The 24,451-nt window shown below is 38.9% G+C and overlaps 2 protein-coding genes and 1 pseudogene across 3 annotated transcripts in view; 2 read left to right on the top strand and 1 right to left on the bottom strand.

Moving 5' to 3' along the window:
- LOC122807954 overlaps positions 1-663 on the bottom strand; it is an 83,882-nt pseudogene extending 83,219 nt beyond the window's left edge.
- Positions 1-2,250, top strand: part of LOC122809761 (histo-blood group ABO system transferase-like) — a 1,808,094-nt gene extending 1,805,844 nt beyond the window's left edge. For both annotated transcript variants that reach the window (XM_044081487.1, XM_044081486.1), the window contains exon 8: positions 864-2,250. In XM_044081487.1, coding sequence (XP_043937422.1) covers positions 864-1,548 — 685 coding nt within the window. In that variant the 3' untranslated portion in view covers positions 1,549-2,250. The remainder of the gene's footprint in view (positions 1-863) is intronic.
- Positions 864-24,451, top strand: part of LOC122809763 (histo-blood group ABO system transferase-like) — a 55,079-nt gene continuing 31,491 nt past the window's right edge. Inside the window, exon 1 of the mRNA XM_044081491.1 lies at positions 864-927. The gene's annotated coding sequence lies outside the window, so the exon portion shown is untranslated. The remainder of the gene's footprint in view (positions 928-24,451) is intronic.

Below are 24,451 nucleotides of genomic sequence, written 5' to 3'. Positions count from 1 at the left end.
AACAGAACCTGTTTTTATTTGGCGTTATTCTGCTTGATTCCAGTAGCAGAACGCCAGATATTTAAACAAACTAATGTAGAATAATAGTCCTTTACCCTGAGTCAATGTTTAGAGTCAGAGGTGTTTGTTGGAGGGTTGTATGTGCATTCGCACTTGTGGAGGGTCCTGTGCCACGCGGTGTACTTGGGGGCTATCCTGAGTCAATGTTTAGAGTCAGAGGTGTTTGTTGGAGGGTTGTATGTGCATTCGCACTTGTGGAGGGTCCTGTGCCACGCGGTGTACTTGGGGGCTATCTGAAATGTACAAGTGTGTAGTCTAAACAAGTACCATTAATTCTTCGAACAGCCATCTGCCCAAGTTAACTCCTTCTCCAGCAGGCTTACGCAGACTTTAAAGAACAGCTTAACCAGCATAATGTTGCCATTATCTGCAAAACTTACTACAAAATTCAAGTCACCTATAGCAAACAGTGACAGTCATTTATAATCCCATTGTCACCAACTAGAAATAATAAAATTATTTAAAAAAACTATTAATTTAATAAATGCTGCACTAATCTCTTGTCTAACCTTCCCTTATGATTGAGTTCCACAACTAAGCACTTGAAAGTGCTAACATACTTGAAAGTGTTAACTCTGCATCTGTAAGAATAACAGGATACATTGCCTCAAACTCCTTTGCTTTTATGTCTTTTTAGTTTTAAATTCTATGTATTCTAAATGTCAAGTTTTATCTGTGGATTCCTTTTGTTTTACTTTTAATTGCATGCATTTGCTTTTACTTCATCAACCATTTTAAAATGCAATGTCACGTACAGCTGTCAATGTCTGTTACCTACTGATTTGTAATTTTCTCTTCTGTAGGTATGTTCAGTTCCTTAATGAGTTTCTGACAACTGCAGAACTTTACTTCATGCTGGGACACAGGGTACACTATTATGTTTTTACTGACAGACCTGAAGCTGTTCCTAAAATTAGCTTAAATGAGAATCGATTTATTCATGTTTTAAAGACTGAGCCTTTCAAGCGGTGGCAGGATATTTCCATGCAGAGAATGGAAAGCATCCGTTATCATATACTAAACCAGTTTCACAAAGAAGTGGATTATCTAGTTTGTGCAGATTCTGATATGAAATTTAATGATCATGTAGGAGTAGAAATTCTCGGTGAATTAGTTGCAACAATTCACCCAGGGTTCTATGCTTCAGATCGTTCCAGTTTACCATATGAACGAAGATCATTTTCTGAAGCCTACGTACCAAAGGATATGGGTGATTTTTATTATATGGCTGCATTTTATGCTGGGACTGTGCAAGAAATTTACAAGCTAACTAGTTTCTGTTATGAAAGTATTGAGAAAGATAAAAAGAATGCTGTTGAAGCAGTGTGGCATGAAGAGAGCCATTTCAATAAATTCTTGACGTACCACAAACCTACCAAAGTACTTTCCCCCGAGTATATCTGGGACAATAACATTAAAGATGAACCGTTCTTAAAAAGGAAGCGGTTTCTTGCTGTTCCCAAGAACCATAAAGAAATCCGAAATTAGCATAAGTTCTTTTGACTATCCATTAAATAACACAGTAAAATAATAATAGATAATTGATAGGCTCATTGTGAGCTTGCAGAGCTTTTGTTCATCAGTGCCTTATTTTAAGACAAAATACTGTAGCAGTATATTTTATTTATAATTCCCTTTATGGATGAGTGCAAGTGCTGTGTACGAGCAGTGAAGCAAGTCATACTGACACAGCATTTTACCAAACTGTTGCAATAAAATATATTAATGGGAATTAATACCTCAGGATATGGAAATAAAATAAGCTGTATATTTTGGATGATACTACAGTTTTTAAATCTAAATGTTGTACTGTATTTAATTGCTGTGGAACAGAATATATTAATATTGAATAAGAGCTGCAGAGTTGTTCAGTGTGTATTGGTAATCACTACAACCTAATCTTGGAACCTATACCATCATTACAGTGAGTAGACAATAAAGGTATATTTGAGGCTGCTTTGTACCCACCTTTTTTGAAAATGAAGCTTATACTCTGGTTGGGTTTTCCTACAGTATTTTGGAAATATTTTGACTCCTGCTGTTATACTTTGTTGATTCGCAAGATAGTTGTGCTTAGACACACACAGCCATTAAAACTGAACTGTATTACAAGGCCCTGAAATGTTTGATTGATAAATGAATGACTTCATACTTAGGTTTTGCAAAATCCCAATAAATGTGTTTTGCTGGCAATATGACATCATGTTAATGTTATAAAAAAGTATTTATTTGCTAGTATTACTGCTTTCTCGTAACTACTGACTGTTTAACATTATACTTGAATGAAATAAAAGTTGTTGAAGGACCACCAAGTAAACCAATGATTTTATTACTTGTACTGTCTTTAATTTATGAACTTCATCCAAGACCTTTCTGATGAAGTTCACAAATTAAAGATAATGAAAGTGGTTTAATAAGTGGTTTTCTTTGTAGTTCTTTAACAATTTTTATTTCATCAGTGGATTTTTATTGTTGAATAAGTTGTTTTTTCAAACATTTTTAAAAACATACTTCTCAGCGGTATGATTTTTAATAGCATATTATTTATTTAACATTTGTTTACCTGGAAAGTCCGACTTGGAACAAAACCAATTTTCAGAGGAGACCTGTGGAGAAACATTCCAGACGCATGTCTTTCTAACGTGGGAGGATCTGGATTACCCAGAGAAAGCCTACACGAATGCAAGGAGGACATGCAGGCTCCGCACGGAAGGCACTCCAGCCGAGAATCAAACCAGAGAACCTCTTGGTGTGAGGCAACAATGCTACCACTGCACAACTGCACAATAGTTACTGCTGTTTAGACATAATTTCACCTATCTTAACCTGATTTAAGCTGCTGGCCATCAAGTATGATATCTCAGTAGATTTCTGTCTCTGTAGTATTGAGTATTCCCAAAGAAAGATTTGTAACCGTAATGGCTAATAGTAAAGTGCCATGCAGTGGATGCAGCTGCCAGAAGAGTTAATATAGATATTCATGCTTCTAGTTGGTGAAAAATAGATCAACACTGGGATAGAGGTGTTTCTTGGACTGCTTTAAAGTATAAAATTTTCCCTTAATATATGCCTCTTTTTAAGTCGCCTGCCAAGATTTAAACTCCGTACACTATTACTTGTATAGCAGGTTCCCACTTTTGTCAGTTGTCAAATTTCTGTCTTATCTACCTGTTCACAGAATAAGTAACATAAGACGTTTTTGTCTTTTATTTACAGATCTTATTTTTGTATGTCTTAGTGGCTTCTGTACAAGCTGAATTTAGATGGATTTTTTTGGACATTTTTATATATTCCTGGAAAGACCTATTTAACTGAATTAAGTCCAAACAAAGATTCCTTATAACTAGCATTACTAGCCTGTTTTGAAGACCAATTCTGAAAAAGTGTTCATGTAAAGGCCGTAGATGATTTCATAAAAGTTTAGAATTCAGAGATATCCCTAATATGGTGCTATAGTTCAAAGACCTGCAGCACCACCCTGGGCTGTCTCGGAAGTCATGCAGTATGCTAAAAAAGGCAGCTCAGGGGAGAGGCATATGCTAATTAGCCGTATGCTGTCTCTCCCATGGAACAAACTCGAACAAGGCAGCTGCACACAGAGTGATTATGCTCATGCTGTAATGGCACTTCTAACAGACCAGGGATCAGGGGTAGGGGATGCAACTAGACATCAGGCATTGCTCTAAACTCATGTGCCATAATGGCACTTAAACCAATTTGGGGACCAGAAGGGTTGGGGAAAACACTGTTGGCCTAGAGTCGAAAAAGGAGACGTCAGAGACATTCAATCATTTGAGAGACAAATAAGGGGACTGTGGTGTGTGAGTGTGTTTGAATGTGTACTTTGTGTCTTAGAGTAATGGAGGGGGGATGGGTGTGTTTCCACAATGCAGCCTCAGCAGTAACTACCATGAATAGTGCTGATCTGCATGGCACAGTACTTGATTGCAATTCATGGGCATGCAAATGAGTTGATAATGAGGTCTGTCTTCATTCCTGTTAATATGTCTATGAATCACAAAATGCCACATTGTGTTAACAGGCCTGTTTTACCTCAGCCCATAACCTGCTGTGGTGGGGTTTTCATGATTCCCAGAACATGATTTTTATGCTCAGAGGCTGAGATGTATAGTTAAGTACCATGTTCAGTCATAGCCTCACTTCAGGCTTTGTGCCTACTGAATGGCACACAGCAACGGTTATCCCACTGCACAAAGGGGGCGCCACCATGGACCCCAGAAACTACCGCCCCATTAGCCTGACAAGCCTTGTCTTCAAGGCCATGGAACGTATCATCTTGGAGCTTATAAACAAGGACATAGGTAACCTTCAAACTATGGACCCCACTCAGTTTGGGTTGTAAAAGGTAGGTCATGTCTCCTAAACCTGATTGACTTCTTTGAAGCACTCACCAGAGCTGTGGACGAGGGTAAGGTGGTACACACAGCCTATCTTGACCTCACCAAGACTTTCGACACCATCCCCCACTCTAGAATTATAGATAAACTCACTAGACTGGGAATAAATCCCTATGTCACAAGATGGGTGGCCAGCTGGCTCACTGACAGAACCCACACAATGAAAGTAGCCAACTCCAAATCTAACTTCAGGCCAGTGACAAGTGGAGTACCACAGGGCTCAGTCCTGGGTCCTCTCCTGTTTGGCATCTACTTTTCAGAAGTCCAAGCTAATACAGCAGGTCTTTGGCTAACAAAATTTTCAGATGACTGCAAACTAGGTGACATAATAGAATTGCCTAATGATGTGGACATTCTACAAAGGAGCCTCACTGAGACTGATGATTGGTGTCAAAGTCATGGCCTCAAGCTCAATGCCAAGATGTGCATTGTCATCCCCTTTGGGAAAAACACTGTACCCATGAACTACCACATAGGCAGTAACCTACTAAACACTGAAAGTGTGATGAGACCTTGGGACACAGGTGGACAGTAGTCTCTCTCTTGATAATCACATCACCACAGTAGTCATGAAATCCTTCAACGTGGCGCACCTCATCCCAAAGGAGTTCACCTCCAGAATAAAAGAGGTCATTGTTCCTCTCTACTCATCCCTCATCAGACCCATTATAGAGTACAATGTCCTGTTTGGCATGTACCTTGCAAGACATCTACAACAACTAGAAAGGCCACAGAAGTACCTCACTAAGAGGATTACTGGCCTCAAACAGATGCCATAAGCAGACTGTCTCAAAAAACTCCAGCTCTACTCCGTCGCTTATCGCCTACTCAGAGACGACCTCTGTCTAACATACAAAGCTATGTCAAACCCAGATCTGTTGGACATGCTACACTTAAAGAAACCCCAATCCCTCTGAGCCACACACTCCAGGGACCTAAACCTTGCCACCACAATAAACAGAACATGCTGGAGGGATAGATTCCTGTCACAGAGATGTTCCATGCTCTGAAAAGGCTACCCATTCATGTCAAGCAAAGCTCCTCATTAGCCCTCTTTAAGAAAAATCTCGACAATTGGATGAGAAATAGGAAATTCACCCAGGGGATCACTTCTGTGGCTCTGCTAGACAGGGGCACAGGAAAATAACTTTCTTGGGTGGCGAAAGCCAGGGAATATTTTTGGCTAGGCTTATGTAAGCCTCAGGGCTGATAGCCTAGTACCTACCTATGAACCTAAAATCTTAGAAATAGTAAGGGTGCATCACCATAGCTTTCTGAACTATTTCTATTTTCCTTGTGGTTTTTTTTTTGTTTGTTTGTTTGTTTGTTTTTTTGCTAGATATACCTGATGTTTGAGAATTTTTTTCCCAGATTATGTTATCTGCAGGTTGAAAGAAACTCTTGCCAAATTAAATGTTTTAAGAAACAGCAAAGAAAGCATGATAACAACATTTAGCAAATGTACTCCACACCATGAGTGCTATTATTCCATGTGGTCCTGCAGTAAAATAGTGGCTTAATCGTCAACCTTATCCACCTCCCTAACAATTATTTAAATTGAACCTGTTCTGCAGTTTAGCTTTATAAAACTTTTTTTATATGAAAACAAGACTAGAGGTTAAACGTTTCTTTTCAATGTTTAACTATCAGTACATTGTTAGATTTATTGTACTTAACTGTTTATTTTTTCTAGATCTTTCTTCTCCCTATTGTCTGCTAATCTACAGGTTCTCCATGTTGTCCTGGATGCAGGAAGCCTTGAGGATTTGTTGCTTAGTTTAACTCCCATTATCCCAGATGGCAGCCTAGACAAGGGGGACTCCTATAATGTCAGGTCCAGTGACCCACATTTGCTTCCATGCATGTATCTGTCCTCCAGATGCAGCATGAATATATGCATGCATGCTGCCTGATTGGTACTTGTCCTTTGCCCGTATACTGCATGGTGGCACATCCTTTTTCACTAGATGTCAAGTTTGGAGATGACTGAGCTGCTTGTCCTCCCCAGGATCAGTGAACCAGTGTTGGCCACTCAGTACCACCTTCCTGACCTGTCTCTTACTACAGAAAGGTTACAAAGAGATATAGGGTCATCTGTGTCATAGTAAGGCCTTCAGCCCTCTATATAACACTGAGTTAATAAATGCTGATTTAATAATTATTACTTATTACAGTAACTTCACTGTCAAAATCACAGATGTAATTGTGATCATTTTATTTTTAAATGTAGAATATAATGTACATGGAGAGAGAGAGGAGGAAAGAGAAGTGGAGTGTAGTTCCTGAGAGATGTGAGGAAAAAGCTTAATTACTCACATTGTGTTTTGTTTTTGGAATCCTGCCTATCCTGTTAGAATTATAATCACATAGTGACTGAAAGAACTTGCAGCTGTTAAGAATCCTTCTCAAGCAATAGTCTCAGGTTCCTAGTTGGTCTGAGGTTCAGCTGAACAAGTACCAAAAGTGAAATAAGTTGAGATTTTGCATTCATGAGGTACCAACCACAGGGTGAATCCAGAGCTCCCCTGGAATTTGACTGCTTCTGTATCCATCTGCAAATACTAAGCTGATATAAGTATATTTTTTGCACTTGTTCTGTTTTAGTGATATATAATAATTCTGTGCTAAGTGTTGCAAGTTTGTGTGTGTTAAACAGTTACCACAACTTAATAAAAACAAAGCACTTGTAAGGGCAACCTCCAAAGATAGAGCCAAAGTGTAAGCCAAATTCTTTTATTAATCCACAGTAAAAGCAGTCCAAAAATGATCCTCACATGAGTTATAACCCACACATAAATACCTTAACTTATTCACCGCGTTTTCGTCCACATTTGAACTTCATCAGATGTATGCAAAACCCCTCAACTGTCATGTCCTTGTATACAAAATTTGTGGATTATGACTCGTGAGGATCATTGTCCTTAAAAGTGATTTGTTTTTATTAAGTTGTGGTAACTGTTTGGCACTTGGTCTCTATATTCAAGTATTTTTTTTGTGCTAAACAATTATCTGGCATTGTGAACTGATGATCTCTGACTTGCTCCATTTTATTTTCCCCTCCCACCTGCTTTAGTGTTGTTGTATTCTTATAACTTAGTGACTTTTGCTTGCCCGCCTCTTACTATAAAATTGATATTGGACACTCTTCCCAGTCCCTTTGCATCGGCTCATTCTACTGAGTACAGTGAGATCATTTGGGGTAGGTCCACCCCTTTAGCTTTTTAACCTTGCATTATCTTCTATTTTCTCCCTTTCTACTTGACAAAAAAAACTTTTTTCACTCTATTCAGCTACTTTTTCTGTATTTATACGGTCTTTTCCTACTTAAAAGTGTTCACTTGCATTTATTCTGCCACATTTATTACAACCTGTTAATAGCCTGATTAAACTGAGACCAGTATTCTACTGAATTGCTGCTTTATCTGTAGTGTTTTTTGCTGTTGTGACTGTGATTTTATGCACTTTGAATTACTAATACCTCTGTACTTTATAGCATAGGTTAGATTCCATCTTTCTGAATCTAGACTGTCCTGTATGACTTGAGCACTAAAACCAGCTCTTCACTGAGATACTGAAATATCTGAGGCATCCATTGCTTCCGACTAACTTTAAGTGCCTGTTTTGCTCTTATATTGCTCTTTTAATTTGTATTTGCCTTCTACTGTCAGTTTAAATTGTCGGAACTGTTTTTGGCCACATTTTACTGCATACTGTACTAGTTTGGCTGTAGCATAGCCCAGTTCCAGGTTTGCTGTTTCTGGGACTGTTTTGTAACTTCTGAGCATCAGATTCAAGCCATCCTTTTTGGAGGGGGCCCTTCTGCACCCTTGTGGGAGGAGAGTGCTGTCTGGGTCCCATTTAATCGAGGTTGATTGTATTTGAGCTCAGAGGTTATTTCTCATTTCATTTAAGCCCCACAGCTGTGCCTGCTTGCATGTAGTACACCATCATGTACTGCTGCATAGTGGTAGTTATCATTGGTGGTCAAAGTCGCAAACGATTTGCTCATTAAATTTTCCTGTAGCACTTTGCTTGTGGTCCTCCAGATGTTTATTGTGGCCATGCTCTACTGTCAGGTAGAACACTAAGCTTAGCCTCAGAGGTACTAAAACACCTGTCACCCACTAGCTATTCCTAGGTATGATCTCTTCCTCACCATACAAATTTACCTAACACTATCAACAGACAGTCTTCCACAGCTTCTCCAGCTAACTTGGTCGACATAGGCATCCTGAGACAGTGTAGTAACTGCCTCATGTTAACTGATGACCCTATACTCGTAGTCCACACAAACTCAGCATGTGAGAGATGCAACTATATTAAGAACCTTGAATCCATGCTCTCACACACCAGTCATTACATATGACAGAGTGGATTGTCAACATGCATACCTCACCTCCTAATCCACCCAAACCCACATCACACACCTACATATGCGGAGGGCCTCACCAGAATCATACATAAACACCAGAGACCTCACAAACATGCTACACAGTACCTCCTCTGCAGAACATAATACAGTGTCTCGCCTGTCAAGACCTTAAGGCTAAACATGAAACCAAACATATTAGTCATAAATGATTCCATCATGAAACACCCAGCTGTCCCTCTCACCAGGCTGGATAAGGAGAAGGTCACAGTCAGCTGTTTGTCAGGTGCCAGGATCTGCCATATCACACATGCACTCAAGTCTCTCAACAGCAGGTACTGTTATGACTCTCATAATCCGTGTTGGTGTGAGTGACATGGTTCAAGGCTGTGGAGAGCATCCCAGCCATATCAGGCTACACCTCCTTCCACATGTGCAGACCACAAACTGAAGGTGTGGAAATTAAAGGAGGCGGTTTATCAATTTTCATCAAAGTTTTATACACCTCCAGATTGGTTAGACAGCACGATTACCTGGAGATAAATCAGGTGCAATTAACTGTTGGTAGGACACCTACTGAAGTCATTGCCAGCTACAGGACCCATCTGTGAATTAGGACACCCACTCTGCCTGTTTGGATCTACTTGAGTCTATCAAGATATATCCCAAAACCATGGCTTTGGTGGCTTTAACTCCTCATCCATTGGCTGGGTAAATTACTTGTGCACAAACTCACTTGCCCAAAGGTTTCTCAACTTCATTAACTCCAGTGCCCTGGACCAACTGGTTGACACCCCCCACAAGGGATGCCAACATCCTGGATCTGGTGCTTACCAATATGGGGGACCACTGTAGTACTCCCACTGTGAGGTCTTCCCTGGTGAGATCTAACTACAAATCCGTCTCATTTGAAGTAATTATCACACCTGACCCCTCCAGTAGCAACTAAACTAAAAAAACTTCTCCAAAGCCGATTATAACCTCTTACAGGATGGTATAAATAGCTTCACTGCACCTCACCCCTCGGATGGAACCGGCAACTATGCCGAGTTCTACACAAATGCTTTATACAAACACCTGTATAATTGCATTGACTCAGCTGTACCCGATAGGACCAAAACAAGCTTCTCAAGGAAGAGCAAACCTGCCTGCGGACAACAGGCTTTACAATAAAAGGAAGAAATTGCTATCTTAAGAATTAAGAGGAGGAAGCAAGCAATAAACTGGAAACACTCTCTCCTCAGCTTAAACAAGCAAATAAAACTTCTTGTGAAGTCCTCCAAAGCTAAATGCAAATCCAAATTAGCTTCCTCAACTAAGGACAACCATAAAGCATTCTTTAGTTACATCTGTAACCTAATAGGAAAGGCCCAGATTTGTGCCAAACTGAGAGTTAATTATACCACATATACTGAGCCTGTTGACATTGCTAACCTTTACTCCCCTGTCCCCACTACAAGTATCCCATGACATCCCTACCACCTGTCCTTTACCTTGTATCTCTGAGCTGGTCATGAATGCCATCTCTAAGGTCAAAAACACAGCTTATATGGGACCTAATAACATCCCAGGCTGCGTCCTACATGGGCTCAAGCAAGAATTAGCAACACCATTGGGTACTGTTTTCAATCATAGTCTAAGCACCAGCTTCATCCCAGCTGAATGGAAAAAGGACACTGCTATCCCCTCGTACAAAGGTGGTGCTTCCACTGACCCCGGGAGCTATAGATGTCTTAGCCTGACTAGCCTTATCTGCAAGGCCATGGACAATATCATCATGGACCTTATCAACAAAGATATAGGTAATCTCCAAACAGCTGAACCTACTCAATTTGGATTTGTCAGAGGGAAATGATGCCTGTTAAACCTGGTGGACTTCTTTAAGGCAGTCACTAAGGCCCTTGATAAGGGGAAATCTGTGCATACAGCCTAGCTAGACTTAGCCAAGGATTATTGACCCTATCCCCCACTCAGACATCATTGGCAAATTCACCCAGCTAGGTATCAACCCTTATATCATTAGATGGGTCAATGACTTGCTCACTGATAGAACCCATATAGTCGAAATAGGGGAATCCACCTCCAACAGCAGACCTGTAACCAGTGGTGTTCCACAGGGATCAGTCTTGGGACCTCTGCTGTTTGGATCTATTTCACTGAAGTACAAGCTAAAACTAAAGGTCTGTGGCTGACTAAGTTTGCTAATGACTGCAAACTGGGAGCTATCATAGAATCTCCAAACAATGTCAACATCCTACAAAGAGGGTCTTAAACAAACAAATGATTGGTGCCAAAGTCATGACCTTAACCTCAAAACAAAAAATGTGTTATCTCTTTTGATAAGGGCAATGTTCCTGCTAACTACCACATCAATAACAACATCCTAAGTACGCACTCAGTGGTGAGAGACCTGGGCACACAGGTTGACAGTAACCTTACCTTTGATCACCATGTGTCCACAGTTGTAAAAAGGGCATTCTATATTGCTCATCTCATAAGTAAGGGCATTGCCTCCAGAAAAAAAAAAATTATAATCTCCCTGTACCTTTCCCTCATCAAGACAATAATTGAGTACATTGCCCTTTTGGTATGTAACTTTCCAAGCACCTGCAGCAATTGGAGAGACCACAAAGGTTCCTCACAAGGAAAATTCAAGGTCTTCAGCATCTGTCCTATAAGGATAGTCTGAAATCACTGTCACTTTATTCTGTTTCATACAGACTACTTAGAGGCAGTCCCTGCTTTGCATATAAGACCATCTTTGACCCTGCTTTATTGGAAATTTTGTATATCCATAAGTCAAATGGTACATGGGTTACTCACTCTAAAGGCCTTAACCTGGTATGTGATATCAATAGAAACTGCTGGAGGGACAGATTTGTCTCCTAGAGGTCACCACAGATTCCCACTTCATGTCAATCAGAGCACCTCATTGGCCCTCTTCAAATGCAATCTGGACGATTGGATGGGTAACTGTAAATTCTCCCTGGGGGTTCCACCTGTGTCCCTCTTGGACAAGTGCGATAGGTGCTGATCATGGAAATAAGGGTAAAACTTGGCTAGGTTTGAAAGGGCCCTAGAGTCATTAGCCTAGTAGCTGCCTATGATCCTATAAGATCCCATCTGCCTGAATTTGTGGAAACTCAGATGTAAGAGACCATGGTAAATTGAATAAGGTTCTTTATATAAAATAAAAACCTAGTTTGCAAAGGGAAAAAAAAAACAGTACATATATATCTACTGATTCAGGGCAAGTTGTCAAATGGGTATTTTGTCAATGGATATGTGAGCTTTCATAACCTATCATGATTGCTCTGTCTTTCAGATGAGTAGTCCTGTAGTCAAACCTCCTTTGGCCAAATATAACACTTTGTTTGCGGTTTTATTGGGGTTATGTGACTTTGGAGTTAAATATCTAAGTAAGGGGATGTGGAGGAAGATTCCCCATATCAGATTAGAATGGCAGCACCCCTCCCCCAGGTAAAGTATGATTTGTTACATTTTTTTATGTTTTATTTTTGTTAGAGGTTCCACTTACATATTCTGTCACCCATTGCAAAAAGACACTATTTTCCTTTTATTAGTTGACCTTCATACAATTTTCCTTGTGTTTTTCTTTCATCAGCCCCCCCCCCTTTTTTCTACATGGGGTGGGGTATCGTAACTGTCACCAACTCTCTCGATTCAGTGCCACTCTCCTGCCTTCTTCAACACTCATGCCTGACTGTCACAGATCTTCTTTCACACAATCCATCCACCTCTTTGCTGGGCATCCTTGCTTCCTCTTACCTTCTTCCTGTCTGTACCAAATCTTCCTCACAAGATTTTCTTCTGCTTTTCTGCACATGTGTACAAACCACAGTAGTCTGATCTCTTTGATAATTTCTGCAACTGGAGCTACTTTGGCCTCTGCTCTTATGTCCTCATTTCTTCATCTCTCCCACAGTGTTCATCCTACCACCCTTCTCAGGCACTTCATTTCCATCACCTCTAGCTTCTTCAGCTGTTCTGCCTTTACTGCCCAGGTTTCTGTACCATGCAGTAGTACTGGTCGCACCACTGTCTTGTACACTTTACTTTTCAGCTTCTTTGGCATTCTTCTGTCATAGACTACACCTGATACTGTGTGCCAGTTGGCTGCAGCCCCTCTGATTCTAGCTTTGACCTCTTCATTCAGGCTTCATTTCTCCTAAACCACTGCTCCCAGATAGTTGAAGCTGTTTACCTGTTCCACTATCTTTCCTTCTATCTCTATTCTCAGCTTCTTCTGACTTCCCCAATTTGCTGCCATTACCACCGTCTTATCTGTGCTTAGTTTCATCCCATGTGCTTTCAGTTTTGCATTCCATTCTCCTATCCTTTGCTGAAGTTCTAGTTCAGTCAGTTTTTAATGTCATATTGTCAGCATACAACAGCTTTGTAGATCTGTCCCCTCTGACCTGTTTACTAGTGTAGTCCATCACCAGTATGAACAAGAGTGGGCTCATAGCTAAACCCTGGTGTACACCCACTCCCACTTGGAACCCCTCTGTGAGGCCGAACACTGTTCGCACTTGAGTTACTGGGTCCTTGTACATACTCTGCACTAAGTCTACCAATGCTTCTGGGACTTCAAACCACCACAGTACTGCCCAGATCAGCTTTCTTGGGACCTTGTCATATGCTTTCTCCAAATCTAGGAATGCCCAGTTGGACATTCTCCTCATCTCTAGCTTCTTCTCAAGTATCTGTCTCACTGCAAACATTAGGTCAGTTGTGCTGCATCCTGATCTGAATCTGAACTGCTCATCTCTCATCTTACATTCTACTAGTCTGCGTATCCATTTATCAATCACCCTCTCCAGAACTTTCATGCAATGTGATAGGAGTTTGATACCTCTGTACTGCCAACAGTTGTGGATGTGTATGCTAGTTGGCTGCAGCCCTTCTGATTCTAGCTTGTGTTTATTTGTGTATTCATGTCAGGCATTGATGAAATGATTGTTTGATGTTATTGAAGGTTGACTACTCATACCTATGTAAGTATGTGTGTGTGTGTGTGTGTGTGTATGTGCATATATATGTGTATATAGATGTATATAGATTGCCATGAAATATCTAAAGCTCAAAGTATTGAACCCAAAAATACCTATAAAAACAGAGAAAGTATGTAACACCAAACACTCAATTTTGAATCACAAAATATCTAATAATTCTAGCCATCTAAAAATACTCTGTATCGTACACCCCATCTACAAAATTGAAATCAAGTGTTGTTTTGGTAGTGGTACTGTCAGGGAAAGGGTTTTTAGTAACATAATATGCAGGGTTAAGGGCAGGGGTAGGGTTAATACATGAGTAAGCTTGGCAGGGGGGCTTAAGCTATTAAAAACCCTTTCCTTAACAGTATTACTGCACAAGCCAAAAGGATACAACACACACAACACCAAACATGTAAGACAGTAAGTTTGCCACCTTTTCTAAACCTTACCATAACCTGCGAATAATCACACATACGATCCCAGCACTATAACCTTGTCAGTCAAGCATTTCATTTTCCTGCACTCTCCTACTTGGCAAACACTATAAAAATGAGCACTCATGTTTTTGATATTTTACATGTTGTATTTTTCACCCCCCCACACAAAAAAAACTTTTCAATTAAATGTGCTTCCGATATTTTGAGCTATAACCTACATAAATATGTATGTATAAAATTGTCAGCATATAAAAGCACATCAGGAACACACCTATTTGAAACTATAAACCATCAAGTTACAAACCACTGGAAAACTGTTTTAATGACCAAGAAATGCAGGATATAACATTAGTGCTTTACTATTTAAAACAAGCAGTACATCTCTAACTGCAGTTAAACATGCAGATTCAGTTCAGCATCACACAGGTATCTATCTGCTGTGGAATAAAAAACTTTCAAAGCCAGAGTGCACCATAGATTCATTTGTCTTGTAAAAAATGCTTCATATGTGGTGGCAATTATGCTGTATGGCAGGTGAAGCTGCAGATTATCCACCACTCGATTCTATTCTTTTAGACATGTATTAATCAGAGAGCCCACACTCACTGTGCTGTGATCCTAGTAATGTTTAAGCTTCCTCTGCCACCCTCCACTAGAATTAATGTATGGGGTAACCCATCCACAAAGGGATCATAAATGCTCGAAAAAGAGGCTGGAGAGAGAGAGAGAGAGAGAACTGCAAATCTTGCAGATTTGACAGATCATGTTGGAGACTTCCTATGTATGCCAAAGACATATACTGTTCAAAATACTCCAGAAAGAATCCCTTGTAGGCTGGACTTGCAGGATTTAGCAGCCCATAAACATCCAGAATGTTATCAGCTAGTATAGGCAAAAGTGCCATCAATTCCATCACAGATGTATGGAATTTTAAATTACTGCAATTCACCACAGAAAATTCAAGATTGCAGTTTATGCCCTACATTTTGACAAATGTAAAATAATACTGCTTGACCATAGACATCTGAAATATTAAATCACAGGCTGTTGGTTATGGCAGGTTTGGATTCACAAATTACATACTGTAGTGCTTCTTTTAACTGCTAGCTATTCAGCAACTTCTAAAAGTAATGGCAAAGTGCATTTTTTGCATCATTGCATTTTGAAAACATAAAGGCATATTTTAGAAGAAAACCGTTATTCTGTCTAGCAGTACTATAAAAACGATACCGGTATAAAGTTGATGTCATACCTTTGAATGCATGAGAAATATCCCATCAGTGAAACTGTGTTTGTCATATTTATGAACTGCAAATTGTGAATACTTTTATTAACAATGTTCTTTTTCAACATGTATCTGTTCAAATATTTGCACTATGCATGCATAGGTTCACACTGTATGAAATGAAGTTGAACTTTACTTAGTTGAGTTACTGTTCTTGTGTATTAAGTTTTATAATAACTAACTGTAACCACATTATGGCAGTGTGGAGCTTTTCTTCCTGGGCCACCAGTGAAAAGGGAATATTATCCCAGTCAGACGTTAACAGTAAACCATACCTCTCAAGTGTACCTCATTATGAGGACCGTACCTCATTTGGGGTCTTAAAAAGTTCATGTTCCTCGAAGTTCCACATTGAAAGGGTCTATCATACATTCAGTGTTAGGAATTTTTAAAGTGAAATCAATTTTTTTTTTGTTTTTTCCTGTCAACAAGTACTAGAGAAAATATATGGACTTTAGACTACAGGATGAGCTATTCCAAGTCTACACTTCAAGAAACAACTATTAAGAAAGAACTTCAGTCACTATTAACTAACATTCAAGAATTGACAGCACTGACTGATTGAAATTATCCAATTTCACATCCATTCTAAGAAAAATGTTCCCAGCGAATGGAAATATTACACAAAGACCTTAAGCAGCAACAGAGACAGATTACTGGTATAGAGACTTCACTAAATGATATAGACACTAGAATTCAAGAAGGTGAGCACAATATAGACTTTCTCTTAAAACAAAATATTCTTTTACAAACAAAAATTGATGATCTAGAGAATAGATCAAAAAGAAATAATATTAGACTTTTTAGTTTGTCTGATAATGTTGAAGAATGTAATATGGAAAAATTCTTAACGTCTTGGCTTCCTGATGTACTACAGCTTCCTGAAGCTCTCTCATATGGGATAGAATGAGCACACAGATCCTTGGCTACTGCAAAAAAGGTAAATCCAATTCTACTAAATCTGTTATAGTAAAGTTTTTTATCTTCTCATGACAAGGAGATAGTGTTAAAGACTACTTGGGCTAAATCTCCTATCAAATATAAAGAAAATGTCATACACTTTGATAATGATTACTCATCTTCTGTAATTGCCAAAAGAAAGCTTTTTTTGATAATGCTAAAATAACTAAAGAAAGCCCAAATAAAGATGCACCTATTATTTCCTGCCAGATTAAAAATATTTCTTCAAGATGGTCCAAAAATATTTGATGACATAGACTCTGCCATTACCTTTGCCAAAACAAGAAAACTGATTGATAAAATAGAGGATATGGAGTGGGCAAATGCCAGCCTTAAAAAATGCTGATAACAGTTCCTGGTAAGTCTCTGAACATAAAAAGAAGCTCAAAAATAAGTGACTAATTAAGCTATTTTACTATGGCTTTTATTTACCCAAGTCTTAAATAACTAACCCAGAAGTTGGGGAAGTGGAAATGGTTCAACAGGTGAGTCTTTGTTGTTTAAATGTCTTTTTATGGTACATAGTTGTTTTAATGGTATTTTATAGTCTGTTATTATTAAGTCTATTTTATTCTAGTTCAATTTCTGTAGCAAGTAAAAGCTATTTATTTATTAATGTATTTATTATCTTTAAATAGTTGTTATTGTCTGTTATAATAAATGCTCTATATGTCTGGGACTGAAATTTATGGTATTTTGGGGAACTGTACTAGATACAGAGACTTATAGATGAGAAAAATGAGAGTCTTAATTGCAATATAATCTATGTAATTTGTTTTTAACTGTTTGCTGTTTTATTTCCCCGCCTCTCTGTGAAGAGAGACTCTTCATTGATATTATTGCCATAATTTTGCTTTAATAATTATGTTTTCTGTTTGCTGTTCTGCTGTTGGAATGTGGTGTTATTTGTGGTAATAGACATATGAAAAGTTTATCTTTTCTCCCTTTCAGTGACCTGATATGTTTTGAAGTAATTCATTTGATATTTATTTTAAAAATGTAAATATTTATGGAGAGGCTTTAATTTATTTCTTTTGTTTTTCTTTCTATTTTCCTCTTTGCTGTTGGTTGTGAAAGAATGGAGGATTTTGTATAGAATGATATGCTCATGATGGCCTAGTGATTTACTGGGTTTGGGAGATGGAGTTTGTTGGTTTTTTAACGTTTTATATTGCTTTTCTTCCTCCCTTATGTCTTTCTTATTGTTCGTTTTATGTTTCCCAGTTTTCCCCATGCGCTAATCAACAGTTTTCTTAGTGAAAAGCTGTAAATGTTTTCCCTCCACAAGCTCGTGCATCTGATCTGTTAAATGACCTTGGTTTGTCCTCGCATTGCAGCTGCTACAAAGGAGAGCAAGAAAAAAGTGCTGTTTCCATGGAAACATTTATAAACTGCACCTTGTGCTGAGAAGCTTCGGAAAAGCTGAATAATAGTTAGAATAAATGGTTTCTAATGCCATCTGCAGCTTAATTGAAAAACTGCACCTAAATAACATATGTATGTCTGCTATATTTAAGCATTTATGAATGTTCATAAACAAAGCACTTTTGACACATGTAAACCCTTACATTTTGTACACTTGTCTTCATAATTCTATTGTGGTTGTGTAAATTTTATATTGATTGGTATGATAAGCGTGTAGCATACATAGCAATGTTGTTGAAATGAAGGGTTTGGTGTGGATTGGTGTGTCCGTGGTGGTCTAGTGGTTTGCTGGGTTTGAGAGATGGAGTTGCTCGGCTTTGTGCCATTTCGTATTGGCTTTTTCCCCTCTGTTGCATTTTTGTTTTGTCTGCATTTGTGTTTCCTGGTCCAGCCACGAGATAATCTATAGCTTACAAAAAGAAAAAAAAAGAAAATAGCTGCAAAAGTTTTCCCTCCTTGGTCTCGTGCATCCGAACTGCTGAGCGGTTCTGCTGCCTGTTACACTGCGACTGCCTCAACAGAAAGCAAGAAAAAAGTGTTGTTTCCATGGAGATGTTTGCGGTCTGAACTTTGTGCCGAAAACCTTTTCAGAACTGGATAATAGCTTGAATAGATGGTCTCTGATGCCATCTACAGGTCAAATGAATGAACTGCAGCTAAGTAACCTGTGTAATATAATTGTTATATTAAAAGCATTTATGAGGGTGTATCAGCAGAGCATTTTTGATACATTTATACCCCTATGTTTCTACACTTTTACTTATAATTCTATTTTATTTAATTTAAGCCTCATTTGATTAGTACAACAAACATCAGGCATATATCCAGCTTATACCCTACACCCTGCACACTTTAAAAAGGAACTCAAACATTATTGTCTCAACACTAAATCATGTCTCTGCTTAGAACCTACCTGATATGTCCCCTTTATACAATTGGTGCTCCTTCCCTCTGAAATCCTGAAAGCACCTATACCTTCCTACAAAGCCTGTGCAATGAAATCTGATTTACTTGTATATCTTTTATTTGATCACTTGTATATAACTTGTTTTGTACATTAAAAAAAACACATTAGGGGTTCATATACTCATTTCTTTGAGAAAACCCTCTTGCTGTAATTTGAATATGTTTGAGTCATATTTGTATTAATATGTTATGGAGTTATAATTGGTTATGGTACTTTCTATATTTTGTTACCTATGTTATCATAACTGTTTTTGTAATTGGAGCTTTTCTCCTCGGGTCTCCACTGAAAACGGGCTCCTGCCCAGCTGGACCAACCCGATTAACAAATGTCAAATAAATAAATAAAATATTTAGTAACACCATTAAAGTATTTATGAAAAAAGAAAGGAAAAATAAAGGAAATTAATATATATAAAGCTTTTCATAACACCTAGGCAGAAGTTAATATTTTTTTTATAAGGCACAAAAATCAGAAATAAGAATAATTCTAGTACAGATAGAAAATAAATAAATAATGATTGAAACATAATATATTCTATATGAATATAGTTTGCTACATACAGTATAGTCTCAGATGCGGATGTTTACCATATAAACTAGTATTTTGATATATTCTGACAAATCTAGAAGTTCTTTCAGATTACTAAAGGTCTTAAAGGTAAGAAAGGGAATACATTCCTTAGATAATACTGAGCACTTTTATTGGAATCTCATACTATACTGGGAAACTAAAATATAATATTTTCTATGCTTTTTTTTTCAGATACATAGAGATGGGGAAATAGTGAGTATTGGCACAATACATAAAAAGACAGGGGATTAGTCTACTTATTGATTATTATAGCAGTCCACTACATATAAATTAGTTATGCCTTTTGCATTATTATATAATACATGACTGGCATTTATGATATGTTGAATTAATTTGACAAAAGTTAAAATGAAACAGTTACATTTGATTTACTTTAATTTGTTTCTTGAATTGATACATACAGTTCTAATGGGTGTTTGTTAAATTATACAACAACATATATATTTAGACATGGAAGAGATGAATGTTGTCCCGGTCCCCTTCAATAACACACATCACACCAAATGACATTTGACGACCTTTATTAAATTTCCATAACATAGCTTTGATCATCAACTTTATTAATTACAACTATTCATGATATAATTGATTCCAAATACAGCATAACATCCTTGTAATGTTAATCAGGGCAGCGTACATACTCACCCTGCCCCAGTAAGCAGAGTCCATACCTCTACTCACTTACTTTACTTATGAAGCAGCATGCCATCTCACTTCATATATCATTCATTGTAATGTTAATCAGGGCAGCGTACCTACTCACCCTGCCCAGCAAGTAGGGTCCATACCTCTGCTCACTTACTTTACTTATGAAGCAGCATCCCAACTCACTTCATACACCATCTATTGAATTACCTTCCACCAAATAAGCACCATCCTTACCTCAGATTGCTTATCTATTCAGCAAGCTTCCTCCAGCTACTCATTTCCTTTCCCCAGATCCTTGAAATGAACATCCAGACATCAGAGGGGGAACAGAAGAGGGCAAGCCTATCCCTGTTCTCCACCAACCAGCCTGACCAGGCAGTTCCCCCTCCCTTCTACCCAAAATTGTTCAATCCACTTCCCATAAAGGGAAGGGTCAAGCCAAACATCATTTGGTGTACCCATCATCTGTAAAGCACCTTAGAATCCTGTCATAAACCTCTTTGCCATGCCATCACTGAAACACATCCTAATGAAACTAAATAAAGTAGGATTACTGTGACCCCGTTGTAACACCGGAATATCCACACCGAGAGAACACATACCCTTTTAGCCTGCTGCCTTCAAAGCTGAAATCATGGCTTAACCTGAATGTATTGACAGCCTATAACCACAACAAAACCACAAACTATAACCCCTTGAACTCAAGATGGCACCCAGTCAAACAACTAGTAGCAAGTCTCCCACCCAAGACCCTGTTAACTGTAGCATATCACCTTAGCCCACCCACTACCCAGTTCTATATGTGCAACAACTCCATTACCGTAGGGAATAGTCTAACTCCAAAACTTTAATGTCCTAACCTTAGATGGCAGAAATCCAGCACCCCTTGACTTAGTTCCTGAAAACTCACCTATGCTCAGCAATGAAATACTTTATGTGCCAAGCAATAAACACCCACAATTCACTCATTACCAAACCATTCTTAAGCCCTATTTGTCCCTAGCCTTTCCCCTCAAAAGCTCTCTTTCCTATGTTACCTATACCACTAGTATCCTACAGCTGCCTTATCCTGCAACCAGGCTTCCTTAAACCTTCTAACTCTAACCCCTGTAACAATGCACCCAGTTTCTAAAACTACCCCAACACAGCCACCTATCATGCTTCTTAAAACCTTATCTACAAAATTCACCCAAACCCCAAGTGAAATGATTTTTGTGCTATTGTGTAAAACCTTAACCTGGTATGTAACATTAACAGTACCTACTCAAGAGACAAATGTGTCACTCCAAGATGCCACCCATTAGGAACAAACTCCAGCATCATGTCAAACACCTCCTTGGCCCTTCCCCCACATACGGTTCAAACAACTGGATGAGTGAATATGACCACCCAAGGTTCCAAGAAAGCAATGATTGAACTTCACTGGCTTGCAGGAGCTGTAGGGCTGTAGCCTAATAAGTTCCTGTGCTCCTATGAACATTGTGACTCTACGCATCCCATGGGATCCCCACACTCCCCATAAACCATCTGACAGTTTTCCCCTTTGGCCCCCTTTACCTAACTCTTCCTTACTTGCCCCCTATACCAATGCAATAATCAGCTCCCACTAATTAAACGCAGAGCTTAAACATGCCTTACTAAGATGATTACTCAGACCCTCCTTGTGCCCCATTCAAGTGGCAAGAATGTCCATCCTATCAAAACATCACCTTTCGAATCCCCTTTTCAAGCCACCGCATGATGCCTTCTGCACTCCAGAAATCTGCAAAGAAAGAAACAATGATAAATTCTATGTGCACACATACCATAATTACTTAACATGGAGGCACTGACTAGGACCTCTGCCACCCCATCAAACCCTTACCTATGGCCAATGGCCATGCTCCCTTTTACTATTGAATGCAAATGCCCAAAAGCAGGGACAACTTTCAACGTTAATCTAACATACTAACTGTTAATAGAACGCATTGTACAACCCATTGACCCTGATATCATAAACTCAAAATGCCTGTCCTTCTCTGACTAGCATTGTAAAATCCTCTACCAAAACTCAACAACTTTGAAATCCACTTACTTCCATCAGTAACTGTTGCCCACTTGTGTTCCCCTTGTGTAACCTCCTCACTCGCCATTGCTTCCATCATCTGCAAATTCACTGTATCGCCACAACTGGTACTCAGCACACCACCATCATCTACAAATAAAAGGACAAAATTAAACCCTCTAATAGTAATGAGCAGGCTCCACCTTATACCCACCTATTCCAAATTACAGCCGCAGCGTTCCAAGACCCTATCTGCAAGAAAGAAAAAGACATGTAAAACATCCAAAATACATCACACATTCCAAGGCATCTTCAAGGACAACCTATCCTGCCATCCCAGGAAGAAATGTACCACCGCCACTCCCATCTATGACAAAGTAGCCATAACTGAAGCTGTGTGTCCAATGACCCTATCAAATACCCAAGATAAATTTAACTACCAGTCACGTATGCTAAAAGTAAACCCCACACATGAAGGGACCAATCAGTATCCACCACCTGGGTAACCTTGCGATTCCAGACCACATCCATTAGCGCCCTGTATAAGCCAAGCTAACTTATATTGTAAAACCATATGCCTAGCTCTTAAACTTCCATCTCCAAATGAGGCACACTAACCAACATAATATGGAACAAATGGACAATGCAGCAAACCTAATACAATCGGGTATTATTTTAAATAGTCCTCTTACAGACTAAAAAGTTTGATAAAACAGGTTGCGGCAGCATGGATATTTAGAATGGTATGAAGTTTGCAACTCAAATGCCTGTCATTATTTCTGACTACAGCCTTAAGATTTTACCTTAACTTGTCAGAAGACACCCTTCTAAGGAAAGAAAAGGGGGGGGGGGGGTTGCAGCAAAATCTGAACATCCTGCATAAATCTGTACCAAGGACTTTCAGGGAAATTAACTCATCTTTATATTGCCTTTGAAGTTGATCTGAACCTAAAGATTTGTAACATTTACCAGTCACCACACAACAACTGCATTAATTTCTCAGTTGTTGATATCAGTACAAACGTTAGTAATGGAGAATGCACCCATACTGCCAGTCCTAGGCTCGGCATCAGGACAATACTGACCCACTCACCTTCAGCCCCTAGGACAGTTATGCCACCAAAATCATAACATTGTTAAAAATAATGATTTATGGAAAAGTATGAGGAACTTCAAAGAAAAGCAGTATGCATCAGACTACCGATTATAACGTTCACACTACTAAAGACAGATACAAGTAATGTAATGGCTTTAGAATGCAGTACTCATCAAAATACAGCTGTTCACACCCACTCCCCTAGTTTTGTCTTGTTGATAGGATCTGCTAAGGTTAATCATTTAATGCATATCTCCCCCACCCTCCGAAGAGAGCCCACTTTTGTAGCTTTGTTGCCCAAGTGGAACATACCCTGTAAGGTCAAGGTGTCTCTTTGGATCAACTACATTTACTAGTCACCTACCTCATCAGTCCTCATGTATAATGTGCTGCAGAGCAAGCTTACTTATGTAAGGCTAAATTGCACAAGGGAATCCTTCCAGAATGTGCATTCTCAGCAGGAGAGTTTTCTGCAGTGTATGTCCTACTGTCTTGTACACTGAGCCAATAGGAACTGGTATGATAATAAAGGCTACAGCTAAGCTCACTCTTAGCCAAACTGAAAATACAAGTTCAGTGCAAGCATCACTAAATAGTCTGTTCTCAAGACGTTAAAGGAAGTATTAAATGCAGATGAAGAAAATAGTCAGATAATCTACAAACTCTTATTTGCTGAACAGAAATGTCAGCAATAGGGTTGCCACCTTTTCAAATTCCCAAAGTGGGACATTTTTGGTACAAACATCAGATTTTGCAGGGCAAAATATACCCACGGCCAGCACAAAGGACAGAACTTCACTTTTTGGCCTAAATAAAAGCTTATTCTTGTAGCATTTTAGTTGTTTATTCTGTTTCTTATCACATTTAGGTGTTTCAGATACAGAATGACTGTTTTATGTGACTATTACATAAAATATAGGAAATATGTTTGTCTTAAAATCTCAGGATATTTGCCATTTTTTTTATTTCTTTGCAGGACACAACTGCCCAAAGAGGGACTGTCCCTTGCAAAGTGGGACAGGTGGTAACCCTAGTCAGAAATGTAGAAAAACTAGTACATTCTTTCACAGAGTCCACCACTTTCTCAGTAACTCATGCAAGATTTGCAAGAAGCAAGGTCTGCCTAGTGG

Source organism: Protopterus annectens, chromosome 8.part0 (assembly GCF_019279795.1).
Source record: "Protopterus annectens isolate FY-2018-M chromosome 8.part0, PAN1.0, whole genome shotgun sequence".
Classification (NCBI taxonomy): domain Eukaryota; kingdom Metazoa; phylum Chordata; order Ceratodontiformes; family Protopteridae; genus Protopterus; species Protopterus annectens.
Note: the sequence above shows the minus strand (reverse complement) of the source record. Positions and strands in the feature narration are given on the sequence as shown.